We start from the raw sequence: 15,638 nt of genomic DNA on the forward strand, positions 1-15,638 counted from the left end.
TATACCAAATGTGAAGCTTTTAAGAGGTTGTTTAGGTGGTCTTTGAGATTAGCTGCCTATGGGGGAGGCGCAGCATTTTCAATTTCTTAAAACTCACTTCCTGTTTAATATTTCTTGGGCACCTTCTATGATGTCTTAGGATCACCCAAGGAACATGTATACCAAATGTGAAGCTTTTAAGAGGTTGTTTAGGTGGCCTTTGAAATAGCTGCCAAATTTGTGGATAGGCAGTGCAGCCTTTTTCAATTTCTTTAAAACTCACTTCCTGTTTGAGATATTATTGGGCACCCCTTCCAGGATGACTTAGGATCACCCAAGGAACATGTATACCAAATGTGAAGCTTTTAAGAGGTTGTTTAGGTGGCCTTTTTTCAATTTCTTAAAAACTGCTTCCTGTTTGAGATATTATTAGGCACCTTCAGGATGACTTAGGATCACCCAAGGAACAGACATACCAAATTTCAATCTTAAAAGGTTGTTTAGGTGGTGTTTGAATCAGCTGCCAATTTTGTGGCGGGGAGCACAGCATTTTCCAGTCTTGTCTTAGGATGCCCAAGGAACATGTATACCAAATGTGAAGCTTTTAAGAGGTTGTTTAGGTGGTCTTTGAATTAGCTGCCTATGGGGAGCGCAGCATTTTTCAATTTCTTAAAAAACTCACTTCCTGTTTGAGATATTATTGGGCACCCCTTCCAGGATGACTTAGGATCACCCAAGGAACAGACATACCAAATTTCAATCTTAAAGGTTGTTTAGGTGGTGTTTGAATCAGCTGCCAATTTTGTGGCGGGGAGCACAGCATTTTTCAGTCTTGTCTTAGGATCACCCAAGGAACATATCTACCAAATTTCATGCTTCTATCCACGATTTTCACATAATCTCCCCTACTATATTAAAGGAATGTTCTGGAGCAAAAACAACCTAGAGTCTATTTTCAAAAGCTAGCAGGGTCAAACTGTTGTCTGAGAGCAAAATTATGTTAATTGAGCAAGAAAGTTGTTTGCATTAACACCAAATTGTCTTACAGTGAACGCGAACTCACATAAAAAACAAACTATTTTAACAATGTTCAAAATAGAATGACACTTCTGTGGTAGTGTGTGTTGTGCTGATGTTGGACTTTGATGTGGTTTGTGTGCAGCCTCCATTTTCTTCTCTCTGCATGTTCCCCTTCCCTCTGGAGATGCAATGTCTTTTCACAAGCTGTCTGTTTCTATTCATGTTGGAGCTTTTCCACTTCATCTGCCTCTTTTGTCCACCTCATTGGCCTCCAGAGCCGCATAATGTTCAGTCATCAGTTTTCAACAGGAGATGTACCGTGCGTGCGTGCGTGCGTGCTTGCGTGCGTTTCTGTTTCTGTCTCTGTGTCCATCTGTATGCCTATATATAATATATAATGTAGAAAGTACATTAATTTTTGTATAGTTGCTTGTGTTGTCATTTAAAAGTTATAAAACACTAATGCAATATATTGACATTGAGGATGGTATTTTTCAATTAAATGCTTCTTTCACACCTATGAAAATCCAATCTAGTTATGTGTAAGGCAAGGTAATTGTATTCACTAATGGCGATCTAACTGTGATACAAACCCATTGTTATTTGCAAATAGCTTACACTTTATTGAGTGGACTCCACTACCACGGTCTATTGCTGTTAAGATAATTGCAACCATTGGGTTTGGCATATTACTTCCTTCTTTAAAAAAAGGCTTTTGGGAGTGTTGTATTCCTTTGATTAAATACAGCAATATACTGTAACATCCAGCCATGCACTCATCAACACACTGTGTCTGTAGCAATCCCTCATTGGAGGCCATTTCGTATCATAGAGAAGGGAGATGAGATTATCACAACATGTAACTTACAGTACATATTGCTTTGAGTCATTTTCATCATCTGTTCAGATTATTGGGGTGCTTCTCTCATATGAGTGTTCAGTCTCCTGGAAATAATGAACTATCCAGAGAAAGCTGGCAATGGAGACAGAAGCCCAGGCATCTGTGAACTACATCAGAATAAAATAGTATGACTGAGTCCATTTGTAAGAATATCAAATTACACAACATTCCAATTATAGAGGACATTGGGGTTGTGGTCAACTCTGCTCACATTGTGATCAGTTTCACTGTAAAAATGAAATCAATTCTTAACCTTTGAGATGACTTAGATATCTAAGTAATTGGTTTGTGTGTGTTTGTGCGTGTGTGTGCAAACACTCAGAAACAGTGTGTGCAAACATTCAGAAACAGCTAGCAATGAAACATTAAGGGCTGGTCTTCCACACATGTAGGCCTAGTCTTAGACTAAAATAACTGGAAACTGGCTGTATGAAATGTATTGAATGATGTAAAAGAGACCCAAAAGCATGTTTCTTTTGCAGTGTTACATCCTTCATTAATTTACTCATCGGATAACCTTCTTTTCTTTTTTGTATGTACTTAGGAATTGTGCACCAAATCGGTATGCTGCCGAGTCAATCCTCTCCGTCATATAAATCAGATTTTTCTTTCTCTGACATAGCAACACTGTAAAGGTCACTTCAACAAACATGGCTGCTGAGTAAATATACCTTTTAAAGCAACACCAAAGAACTTTCCCTCTGTCGCACGCACACTATTTGTTTATCCAGCACCGGCTTTGCAAATAACAATGTCCATAGACAAGGTAGAATATGTTGCACGATTCATGAAAGTATGATGTATTGCGACATCAGATGCAAGTCAAATTTGTAGTTTCTTATGTCTCATTCCATCGAACTACAGATCCGCTACCCGATCTGGCAAACTTACATAGAATGCGGTTATAGCCGATAGGGGGCTGTGGTTTAATGCAGAAGTGCCGTTCACCCTGTTACAAGTTGATGAACCACTGAAACGATTTTGGAAACATTATTTGAAGGTACAAAAAACTCTTTGGTGTTGCTTTAAAGCATTGTGTGACTGAAAACACAGGAAGAGCTAGTATTTTTTGAACAATCACTTAGTCACACCTTTTAGTGTTATTCTAACTCTTAACTTCCAGTTTCCTGTGGGTTCATTAGCTAGACTACTTTCAAAAGTGTTGCCACTCTTCTCTCTTCCTTTCTTTCTCTCTCCATGTTTCTCTCTCCCCTCCAACTGTGTTCTAAAAGAATAGATGGCTGATCAAGGATCTCTTGCATTCATTCGCCACATATCCATCAGCTGCACTGAAGTTCATTGTTATCTTCCAGCTGGATATGCATTGCTCAAGTCCTTCTTGGGGAATAAAATACTGTGGATTGAACGCGCATTTACGAGACACTACAAAGACGTGACCCGCCAGTTCATTGCTTTGCTGTAATTAAAGCACTGACTGGGACAGTTAAGGGGAGTGCTTTAAAGCCTGCGTCATGCCTGAGAGATTTTAATTGGGCCTGTTAAACCCCCAAACAGAGGCAGAGCAGTGTGTGAGAGAGACGTGTCTGCTCCACGGGTTTCACCAGGCAACATAATCGCTGTGGTTGGCAACACTAGACCTGCAAAATGGAATGGATGGTATCGTAAAAGCTTTTAAACACAACACAGAGGGAATGTCCAGGGAACATATGCAAAATGAACACCCATGTCCATTACAATTAGGGAAGACCGTAGTCAAAGCAGGACTGCTCACTGGATGTGCATTATAATGATTAAAACAAACTTTTAGAAGTGCTCATGTTCATGTGCATCCATAAAATGCCACTGTTTGGATTTAAAAGCTTTAGGTTCAATTAAAACAGTAGACTATTTGTATCTTTCTAAAGTCCAAGAGTAACAGATAAGAACATTGCCTTGTCACAAATCGAGGGAATATACACTGAAACGACTTTCTTTTGCAGTGTCATAATTGATATTTAATGTCAATTGTCTAATATGTTTTATTTTACGGAGTGTCTATTTACACACACCCCTGGTATGAATAGCCTTGGCCACACAGCTGAATTATTCATACCCTGTGATATAACAAAAAGACGTTGCTCAAGTTCACAAAAAACATGGCGGACATTCGTTTTTCGTTAGCAAAAAGGGAAGAATTCTGAAAGGTTTCGGCACTATATCTGTTCAGATTAAGTTTTAGATTGAAAAGTTGTGTTTTATTTTCATAATCTTGGTTCAGTAAACACATACAACCGTCAGTTTGTTAGTTAACAGAAATTTCACGAATATGACGTTCAGGCCTATAAACTATAAGTTTACCGGCAAACACCGTTTCCTTGTGGAAGCAGATAGTGCAGTGGTCACAGACAAGGGCTGGCACATGGGAGACCGAGGTTTGATTCCCGTGTGATGCGTTTTGGCAGAGTGAGTGTGCATGTGTACCAACGTCTCTGGAGAGAAGGCGCGCAATTTGAACAAGAAATCGGTTCTCAAACGGAAGTTTTAGCTAGCTGCAACAATTAGCTAGTTCATGCACCAGGGTGTAAATAGCATGCAGTACTATAAACACCAGGGTACGAATTGCATCCACTTCTAACTGTACATTGATGCAAACAGCATACCTTATTCAGAGAGTCTATTACACAGCTGAGCTATTCACACCCTGTTACGTAACAACAACAAAAAACATGTTGCTTGTTTTAAAAAAATATATATATATATTATTACATTGTGTGATCAATATGCCAGAATAAATGCACAGGGGTGCAAATAGCATACACTGATATTTGTACCAGACGGGGTACTAATAGAACACATTGCTGTGTGCAACGAGTCTAATAGCATACATTGATATTTGTAACAGACGGGGTACTAATAGAACACTTTGCTGTGTGCACCGGGGTATGAATAGCATACATTGATATTTGTAACAGACGGGGTACTAATAGAACACTTTGCTGTGTGCACCAGGGTACGAATAGCATACTTTTATATTTGTACCTGACGGGGTACTAATAGGACACATTGCTGTGTGCACCGGGGTACGAAAAGAATTCACTTCTTTTTGCACCAGGGTACGAATAGCATACACTGCTAATTGTACCAGGGGTGCAAATAGCCTTACCCTTTATTTTACTGCTCTGGGCCAAGTTCCCCGAAAGCATCGTAAGCCTAAGAGCATCGTAAAGTCCCTCTTACGAACATCTTAAGATTTGCCGATTGTTTCCCGAAACCAGCGTAGCTTAAGAGTGTCGTAAAAACACTCGTAGATCTACGAGTGCTCCAGAGTTCTCGTTACCGGCTAAGAACGTCTTAACAGGCACTTCTCACTGAGGTCACCAACAGGACATACATGGGAATTACAACTTAGAATACATTAACCAACTTACGTTCCCATTCTTTATTGTGTTTACTTGTGATGAATCAGATGTGAGTGTGCAAAATAGCATACATTTAATGGTCATAATAATGTGATTACAAGCGAACAAAAATGTAATCAAGTTATGAAACGAGACGTTGCCAGAATCTTTTGCCATTATCTTTGCTAATGAATGCTATATTTTATTAGGCCTATGAGGAAAAGCAGAGAAAGGAACATGTGCTTTAGTCTGTGCTGCGTCAAGCTTAGCCTACACATTTCCTCACTTTCTTACTCGACCTCTTTCTTATCTTTGAACGTCTTCTTAAGTGACACAGACATAAACGATGCAACAATCTTATCTTAAATAATTATTATTTATGTCTGACACAGACATAAACGATGCAACAATCTAATCTTAAATAATTATTATTTATGTCTGTGTGTGGTATATAGCCTACTTGGGATGCTTACATGTGGATGTCAAAGTTTTTCTATTTTCGTATTGATGTGAATTAAAGTGTAGATCCGAAGTTTAAACGGTAGGCCTATAGCTGTGACGTGCAGTCACCTGACATCACCAGCAAATTAAAGGATATTTCAGAACTATTAACGTGGACAGCTACCCTTAAGAGCATCTTAAGAGCAGCGCACACGCGTTCACGCTACAAGCATGTTCGGGAAACAGTCGGAAAAACCAAACGAACGATCGTAAGATGAATCGTAGAAAACCCTCGTAAGAGCATGTCTCCTTCGTTAGCGGGAGACTGGGCCCAGAAATATTGTCCAATATTTGTGGAGAGTTCAAAGAGAGTGAATTGGTAAGACAGTCAGAGAGGGATGAAGGCTGGGAAAGATCTGAGGATGTTGACCTCTGCAGAACTTCAGTCATGAGGAGGCCTGCCCCCTGGGGAGTAGAGGTTTAGAGAGGTCTCTGAGGATTGGACTTTTGCTTTCTTTTTTTTCTTTCAATTTCTTTCTGTCTCACTCTCTTTTCGTGTGCCATGTGTCTACCTGCCTGTCTGTCTTGGTGTGCACTGAGCTTGACAGACACAGAGCACATATTACTAAGTCTAGCTGTTCTGTATGCATAGCAGGTCATTTGTGTATTCTCTGTCTCTCTCTCTCTCTTTGTGTGTTTGTGTGTGTGTGTGTGTGTGTGTGTGTGTGTGTGTGTGTGTGTGTTTGTGTGTGCATGCATGCCTGCACTTATATGTCCACCTGAGAGTGTTGAATGCATTTGTGTGTATTTATATGTATCGGTACGAGCCCCATCTGTGCTCATGTTGTGCTTGCGTGAGAGGCAAAGCGAGCCCGCGTTGCGTTCCACCGGTCATGCGGCAGTGTGGCGACCCACCACTGCTCCAGCATCCTGTGTCAGACTCACGTAGGCAGGGCTCCAGTAGGGGGTGGCTGGCTGGCTGTGGTGAGATGTGGTGTGGTGTAGTGGGCTGTGCAGAAAGGGCTGCCAACTCTTCTCCTCACTGTGTTCCCTCCACTCTCCTCACCCCACGCTAGCGCCAGCCCAACCATCCAACCGGCGCAAACAAGCATGCAAGCGTGCAAGCACCTGCCTCTCAGGATGGAGGGGGAGAGATGCACTGATGCATGGGAAGCAGGCTGTGGCAGGAATCGCCGTGGTCACCTGACTCCAGAGATCCCAGCTGGCATTGAAAAAGGGTTTATGGAAGCCAACAGCACACAAAGTGAACACAGGTGTGCACACTAGTGTTAGGGGAACAGGTGTGCACACTAGTGTTGGGGGAACACAGGGGACACAGGTGTGCACACTAGTGTTGGGGAACACAGGGGACACAGGTGTGCACACTAGTGTTAGGGGAACAGGTGTGCACACTAGTGTTAGGGGAACAGGGTTTTTTGAGGTTGTAGGATTCATGACTGTGCATGTACAAAGCCTAGTGTGACATGCTGCATAACTGTTTGACATTGACATTGATGCAAACAGCATACCTTATTATGACCGCCGCGCAGCGAAGCGGCGGTCATATAGGTTTAGTCAGATTTTTTATTTATTTATTTATTTATTTATTTATTTTTTTTTTTTTTCGCATGCCCAAATTTCCGTCAATGATTCCCGGGACACTGAAAGACCGGGGTACACGAAACTTGGTGGACATGTAACCCCACATGGATAGCATGGAACCATCGTTTTCGTTTTGATCTGTAGCCCCTCCGCTGAATTGGACCCCGAAAGGAGGGTAGGGCAGACACAGTTTTCTGTGAATATCTCGAAAACCGTAGGGTTTAGGAGGACCATTTTTTTTTTGTATGTTGATCTCAAGGGGCCATGTCAACCCATTCCATAACCACTCATTTCATGTATAGCGCCACCTAGTTAAACACAAAAAGTAAAAAATGAGGTGGTGTAATTGAAGGTATCTGTGACCTAACATAGTCAAAACTGCACAAAATTGGAAGTGTAGGATCATTATGTATGCACGCCAAGTTTTGTGGAATTCCGTTCATGGGGGCCACACAATAAATTAATTTATGTTACTATACACCAACTGGCCTGTAGGTGGCGGAGACAGTTTTCTGTGAATATCTCGAGAACCGTGGGGGGCCTAGGAGGTCCACCTTTTTTTTGTATGTTGGTCTTAAGGGGGCATGTCAACCCATCCCATTACCACTTATTTCATGTATAGCGCCACCTAGTTAAAAATTAAAAAAGCAAAAATGAGGTGTTTTCATCTCAATATCTCTGGCTGACAAGGTCAAAACTGCACGAAATTAAAAGAGTAGGATCATTATGACACCCTCTGAATGCATGCCAAGTTTTGTGTACTTTCGTTCATGGGGGCCTTACAATAAAATAATTTATGTGTACAATTAGTGACGTACACCAACAAGGATTCGGGACACTGAAAGACCGGGGTACACAAAACTTGGTGAGCATGTACCCCACATGGATAGCATGGAACCGTCATTTTCGTTTTTCATCTGCAGCCCCGCTGGACTGGACCCCCGAAAGGAGGGTAGGGCAGACACAGTTCTCTGTGAATCTTTTATGGTATGTTGGTCTCAAGGGCCCACATCAACCTGGCTCATAATCACTCATTTGTGATTTGCCCCCGGTAAAAAAAATGAAAATCAGTAGGATTAAAAGAAAGCCAAAATAAATATTCATCATCATCATCATGGCTGCATTTTCAGTATTGGCGAGAAGTAGTCGTTTGTCCACTAGATGGCGATCGTTGCAGTGAGGCGTAATTTTGTTGGAAGTTAAAAGTGGGTTGGAAAAACAATGGACGCTTCATACAAGGACTGTAATTTACCGCAGCGAACATCTAATAAGGATAGGACGATGTTCACATGAAGTGTAATTCCCATTTCTTCTTGAAGCGAAATAAATCTAAGGATGTTTATCGGACATGCTTGGTTTTTACTGCAGGTAATGCGTTAATCTTGTAATATCAATAAGGACCTAGGTAATGTTACCGTTAAGCGTGATGGAGGCATTTGATTTATTGCATTTGTAGAAAACTATAAATGCGGTTATACCAAGCAAATGTATAGCAGCACTGTTTGTATCTTTCGACTGTCATTTATTGCACGTGCTACAAAAATCATTCTGTGCAATGGAAGATTTACCAACGTTACACCGGTCTGATACAGTTTTGCCTATACATCGCGTGAGACTGAGGCGCCTGTTTATTTTGTTTTTTAAGTGCGTGCAGGGGGTGTGAGGGGAATCGATGTGCTTTGATTACAGCTTGGTAGTTGTAGTCTGTGAAATTAAAAAAGCACGTGTGTGTGTGAAGTATCCAAACAATGACACCTTCATTTCATTATGGCTGCTTTAGCAAATCACCTTAAGCTACTGTGTAGTGGGTCCCATTTAGAAGTGGCTACTTCATTCGGCTTTCCTTGACTCATGGAGCTGCGTGAATGTTATTACAACTTTTAAGCCCGCGATATGACAGTTTAAGTCCGCTTGATACTGTAAGGCGTAAGCCATTGGTTTCAAAGGAGATTTTATTTATTGTAAGCCAGCATAGCCTATTGACAATTTATGTTGTAAATAGGCCTACCTTATAATCCTACCTGTAGCTTAGGGAAGCTAACAGCTTTCTATTAGGATCTAGTTTGTTAGTTACCGTTTTGTCATAACTCCCTGATGCATTTTTTGCATTTAGAATAGCCAGAGCGTGTATATCTCAATCGAAAATTAAACAATATCGGGTGCCTATGGACTAGGCTGGGTGAACCCAGCCTGATCTGCCCGCTATTTATTTTTTGATTTCTTAAAATATTGAGCTTGGTCTGATGAAAGCCAGACTAGCCATGGACCTCAGTTACACAATGCAAGGGAACATGAATCAGCCTATATTTGCACGAACAATAACGGACAAAAGCTCTTCAACTTTGGCCCGTTAAAATGTGTATGAACAGTCTAGCGACGCATTTCATCAAGGCCCATTTGGACATGTCAGTTATTTGCACCACTGGTTAGATGTAAAACAGCATTTCGTTTCAGACTAGGCTACTGTTACTTAATTTGTGCATTAACAAAAACGTTTCAGACTACTTTTACTTAATTTGTGCATTGACAATAAAGTATTACATGAACTAAAGATGACTAAAATCTTATGTAGAAGAAGAAACATTCACAAAAAATCCATCCATCCAAAAACGACCTTTGTTTTTGATAGCTGTTGAAAACGGCATGGAACTGACAGAGATGTTTTTGTTTATAAATACACAAAAAATAAATAAATAAATAAATAAATAAATAAATAAATAAATAACATTATGCTGATACCTTTTGCTTTTCCCAAATACAATGTAGCCTACAGGTGTAAGTGACCTTTCATCAATCCAGTTGCAATGGATGAACTGTGATTAACTGCCCTACTTGTGATTGTTTAGAGATTTTAAAGGTTTTATAACAATGCTAAATCTTCTTTGGCTATTCTACAATCTATTCACCTTTTCAGCACCAGTAGGCTACTTTCTGTGCAGCCGCACACACACACTCAGGCATGCCAAACAAGCATACACAAAAGTTTCAAGAGTGGGGGATGGAGTAAAATATGGAGACAAATTGAAGTGTGATTTATTTTCGAGGAATGGATGTACAGGACTGAGCGGCGGTCATATTTTGTACCGCTATGTGGTACATCTAGTTTATTTATCAATACCAGTGCAGAAAGCCAAGAAGTCCAGGGATGAGTCAGACACACAAGAGGGCAAATTGACTTTCCCATACATAAGCACATCTGAATTATTTTGCCTTCCTTCAGAAACACAAACCTGATTACAAACCTACTGATTAAAACATGAGGGGAAAGGAAGACGGATAGTATGCAGTATAACGTATATTTTTTTCAAAATGAGATTTTCTCTCCTTCTTGGAATACAGCAAACTTCAAAATACTTTTGTGTTAAAAAAAGGAAAACAAGGAAATAGGTTCCTGCTGAAGAGTCTGGGGTCATGCTCTTCAGCTCACTGTATGGTGCAGTGCTCAGGAAGAGAGCTTGGATAATGGCTTTGGCTCCTGGCAGGGATATGTTTTTTTTTTTTTTTTTGTAACGTATGGACTGAATCCAAAGGGAACCGAGAAAAAGTGCCAGAGCTGGGGGTGTAATTTTGTGCTTTGCTGCTTTGCGCACCGCCACGGCTCTTCAAAGAGTCCCTGGAATGGAGTCCTGTATTGACAAGATATCAAATTAAAAGTTCAGGTTTTTGGGGGACATGTCTCCTGTGTCCCCCCAGAGCACACTGGAAGTCACATCGACGAGGACATTGATTTATAGATGTTGGTTACAAGAGGTCCTTTGATTTTTTTCCGCCTGTGTTATTTCTTTATTTCTCCACCTCTTCCATGTGTGAGGCTGACTGATCCTGGCTCATGGTGAGCAGGGGAGATGCCGAGACATGCAGGTGAAGCGGCGGGGGGTCGTGAACTTCGGTGAGCACAATCGAAAATGACGGCAGATGTGTCCGACGCTTGTTCGAGCAGTGGCGGCGATAGATGTGGTCCTCAGGAGAGCTGTGAATATTTAATTGCGGAGCTTAACCAGGGGGTTCTCCTCGTTAGCTGCCATATCCGCTTAATTGCGGTGCTAAAGCAGACACCGGCCAAGACGCCCAAGGAGAGCTAGAGGGGGGATCATAAAGCTCCCCTGTGCATGAACATGCCCTGGTGCTATGTGGGAGAAGTAACAGGAGAAATCTCGCTCAGTCAGTTCTGGTTTCATGCTGAAGTAGAGTAGGCCGGTTATCTCAGTTCTGAAATTTCTATATCATAGAGGGCTGGTTGGAGTGGGGCATGGATCATGAATGTTGTAGAAGTGCAGTTTAAATATAATTAGTTAAAAGAAAGGCAGAATGTGGTTGTATCCCTCTCTCACTCCACAAAGCGTTAGTAGCCTTAGTCTAGATAGAGGCTGAGTAGTGATGTTTTAAGAGAGTGATTTGGGCTTTTATTTATTTCTCTGTGTGTGGGAAGGTCATTTATTTCATGGATTTGACCTGCTTGGTGGGAGGACTTGCAGCAGAACAGGGAAATCAAGAGAATTGTGGTAGGTGGTGGTGGTTGTTTTTTATTGTTGCATTGTGTTTTGAAGGTGATGACCTGGTTAAAAGCTTAGCCAGCGTTAATTTCATTTACTGAAAGAGATCCTATCTTTCAATTCCAAGCACCAAGCTGCACATTAAATCACCTACGAGACATCAGCTCTGATAAGGAAAGCTTTTTTTTATCCCCACTCGCCCCTCCCAAGTCTTCAGAATGAACCTGCAGGTAGTGCTACAGTATGCATAGCGGGCTTTTCTTAATATTGCATTAGGACTGCTGTTCTGTTGTCATGGCCTCCTATGGTGCCAGGACAGATGGGTTCCTGTCATGGTCTACTTGGTCTTTCCACCCACTCTGTGTCTTTGTCTCTCTCTCTCTCTTCCTACTTTTCTCCCCCTCTCCCTCCATCCCTTTCTCCATCCTTTCCTCTCTCTTTTAAATGATGCCGCATCGCTGTGGGGGGGCAGTTGAGTGCTTAAACATTGGGGGACTGTTTGCTGTGCCTGCTGGTGGTCTCTCGCTATGCAGCACTCATGAATAGCAGTAAATGGGGCTGCGCACAGACAGGGCTGCTACACCTCTATTCTCTCAACTGACCTGCAGGATGAGTCAATGCTCAATACACGCATCATCCAACAAAGATGCCTTGATTGCCTTGTCATTTTAGACTATTGTGCCTTGTCATTTTAGACTATTGTGTGTGTGTGTGTGTGTGCGTGTGCGTGTGTGTGTGTGTGTGTGTGTGTGTGTGTGTGTGTGTGTTTGTGTGTGTGTGTTTGTGTGTATTCTATTGTATCTCAGCCTAATCTCTCTCCCCCTCTCTGTTTGTGTGTGTGTGTGTGTTTGCAGCTGACGTACCTGCCTCCTCCGTGGGGCGAGTGTGTGTCGCAGCCCCACGATGCGGGCTTCTTTCAGGTGTACAGCGTGACGGCCTGCCGCATCGAGTGTGAGACGCGCTACATCGTGGAGAACTGCAACTGCAGGATGGTGCACATGCCCGGTGAGTGGGCTCCTCTCTTTCTTCCCATCTGTCTCTGCATCACTCATTCTTATCTTCTGTTTCGCTCCATCTCTCTATCTCTCCACATTTTTATTCCCCGTCTTCATCTGTCATATTTTCTTTCATCAGACGTTTCCGCTTGTTCCTTCCTTCGTTGACCTTGTTCTTGTAATTTTGGGTAAATTAGCCATTTATCTTTCTCGAATTTATTTAGTTGAATTTAGAACAAATGTAGGAATTTCCATATTCCTACTCTTCTCCTCCACATCTTTTCTGTCGCTGATGAGCATGCCTCAGTCAGTACTGAACATAATATATTCCTGCAGTCTCTCTCTCTCTCTCTCTCTATCTCTTTTCCTTTTTTTTTCCTGGTGCTTTATTAAGGCCCTTGCTAATCCCTGTTAGCCCAACACTCCCTAATTGGAATGGCACTCTGTTTCCGCACTTGGCTCCCAATTATTAGCTAATGGATATGCGTGAGCATCTATACAGTATGTGCTTTTTTTGTATGGTCTTAATGAACATGGAAGCGTTTCCCAACTAATTTAGCAACTTAGTTGGTTGCAATGCAATTTCCCATTGCCAACCAACTAAGTCGATGCTTTTGGAAATGCACCCCAGTTCAGATGGTCTGCAAATCAATTCAAATCAGGTCTGCAGTGATTTTCTAGATAACACAAAACAGGTAGTTTTCTCACAGGCAAACTTAGAACACACAAGAAAAATATACCACCCAATTTGTGCACTCAAGTGCTGGGCAAACAAGGAAAAAGAGGAAATTGTCTTGTTAAATAAATTCTTCATGCTGTCTAAAAACACTGCAAAATATAGTGCTTTCTCTCGCTCTCTCACTCACTCATTGTGGCTGTATAGATAATGCAGAAATACATTTCATGTGTTTACAGGTCAGGCACAACAGACACAACAACAACAAATTGCCAACGGCCTTTCTGTTATTCAGTCTGTTTGTGTGTCCTGCTGATTGGCTCAGAAAAGACACACAGACATCCACAAAGAACACAGGCCCTTACACCAATTCCAGACTGTTTGTTTACTCTAGTCGTCTTCCCGGCTGTTGCGAAAACTCTCTGAGTAGTTTGCCTTTAGTTTGCCTCAAGCTCATCATTAATTCAGGAGTGCGGAAGGAAAAAAGAGAGAGAGAGAGAGAGACAGAAGAAAAGCGTCTTGAAAAAGTGAGGGCTGGACAAGTGCTCCTCCTCCTCTTAGTCCTCCTTCTCACACTCTCCTCTCTCTCTCTCTCTCTCTTTCTCTCTCTCTCTCTCTCTCTCTCTCTCTCTCTCTTCTTTCTTCCAATCTCTGTAGGGGATTCTCCGTACTGCACCCCCGAACAGTACAAGGACTGCGCTGAGCCTGCTCTAGGTGAGATGCATGCTCACATGTACACACACACACACACATGCATACACACACGCACGCACACACACACACACACACACACACACACACACACAGAGACATATACACATGCATACACACACACACACACATACACACACACACACACACGCTCGCAAGCACCCACGGAGTGACAATGTTCAAGCCATCTACCTCAGTTTCCTTCTCTCTCTGTCCATCGGCCATCCACACACACTCCCAGCGTGGCACAGTCGGCCCATCAGGCAGTCCTGGTACTGGGCCCTGTCCCTGTCCCAGTGTCCCATAGTCCCTGACGGCCGTCCTCGGCTCCCCTGTCACAGAAACTTAATTGCCATGCAGTACGCAACGGAAGGATGTGCATAGTATATTAGTCTTTCTGTCTAACACACGCACACTCCCATGACACTTACTGTCATGCTTCACTCTCCTCTCTCTCTCTCTCTCTCTCTCTCTCTCTCTCTCTCTCTCTCTCTCTCTCTCTCTCTTTCTCTCTCTCTCTCTTACTCTGTCTTTCTTTTCCCCACACTCCTTTTCTTCCACTCAGAGACACACACACAAAAACACGTGCAGTCGTGCACACACACACAAATGTACCCGATGGGTCCTTTGAGGAGCTGTTTGGTCTCTGCTGGAGATGTGTTCATTATTGTAGCTGCCATGGCTGTGGTCCCAATTCAAATTAACTCATTACTGGAGCCTTATTATAACTCTGCTCCTCTCTGCGGCCCTCCCTGGCCAGACACTCTTCTCTAACTCACTTTTCTCATCATTCACTTCACACACTCGATTTCATCCTCCCCATCCGTCTGCTGTGCCAGCATTTAACTCTGCCTCTCCCAGAGGTACAGCTCTTCCACTTTGTTTATAAGAATTTGTGTGTTTGCGCGCGCACATGCATCTGCAGGCATGTGTAGGCAGGTGTGATTGTGAGTGTGTGTGTGTGTGTGTGTGTGTGTGTGTGTGTGTGTGTGTGTGCATACATGCCTCTGTGCCCACATGCATTGGGCTTTGAGAGTTCCTCTCCCCTTGATCATGCATTTGCATAGCAAATGAAAGGAACAATATCAAGTGTGTACGGCAGCACTCCCCCGCATCACAGCGTCACACGCTCTCTGCCTTCCCTCTCCTACAGCGCTTGCCCCTCTCCCCTCCCCTCTGCTGACTGGCATCACACGTTTACTGCCATCTGCCAGCTCTTACTGGCGTCGGATAAACAGCGCTGCACCTCATGCAAGTCAGATTGGCCACACCGCACCAAACGTGCACAAAACACTTTAATATTTAAATGCTGAAGTATTAAGCATGGATATTTGACTGTGGGGAGCCTGTGGTGCGTGGAGACTGGTGTTAATATTTACCCCTGGTCTTGGGCTGGCTGGCTCCCCCCACATCCCCCGTGGCGGAGAGGAATCCACTTGCATCCCTCCTAATTAGAGATTAGAGATGCGGTCTCGGCAATCA

The 15,638-nt window shown here is 42.7% G+C and overlaps 1 protein-coding gene across 5 annotated transcripts in view; it reads left to right on the plus strand.

The window, feature by feature from the left end:
* asic2 (acid-sensing (proton-gated) ion channel 2) overlaps positions 1-15,638 on the plus strand; it is a 393,440-nt gene that overhangs the window by 365,304 nt on the left and 12,498 nt on the right. For all 5 annotated transcript variants that reach the window (XM_048245325.1, XM_048245327.1, XM_048245326.1 and 2 more), the window contains 2 exons: positions 12,629-12,779; positions 14,103-14,159. In XM_048245325.1, the coding sequence (XP_048101282.1) occupies positions 12,629-12,779; positions 14,103-14,159 (208 nt within the window). The remainder of the gene's footprint in view (positions 1-12,628; positions 12,780-14,102; positions 14,160-15,638) is intronic.

This window comes from Alosa alosa, chromosome 6, assembly GCF_017589495.1.
Source record: "Alosa alosa isolate M-15738 ecotype Scorff River chromosome 6, AALO_Geno_1.1, whole genome shotgun sequence".
NCBI classification, from domain to species: Eukaryota; Metazoa; Chordata; class Actinopteri; order Clupeiformes; family Clupeidae; genus Alosa; species Alosa alosa.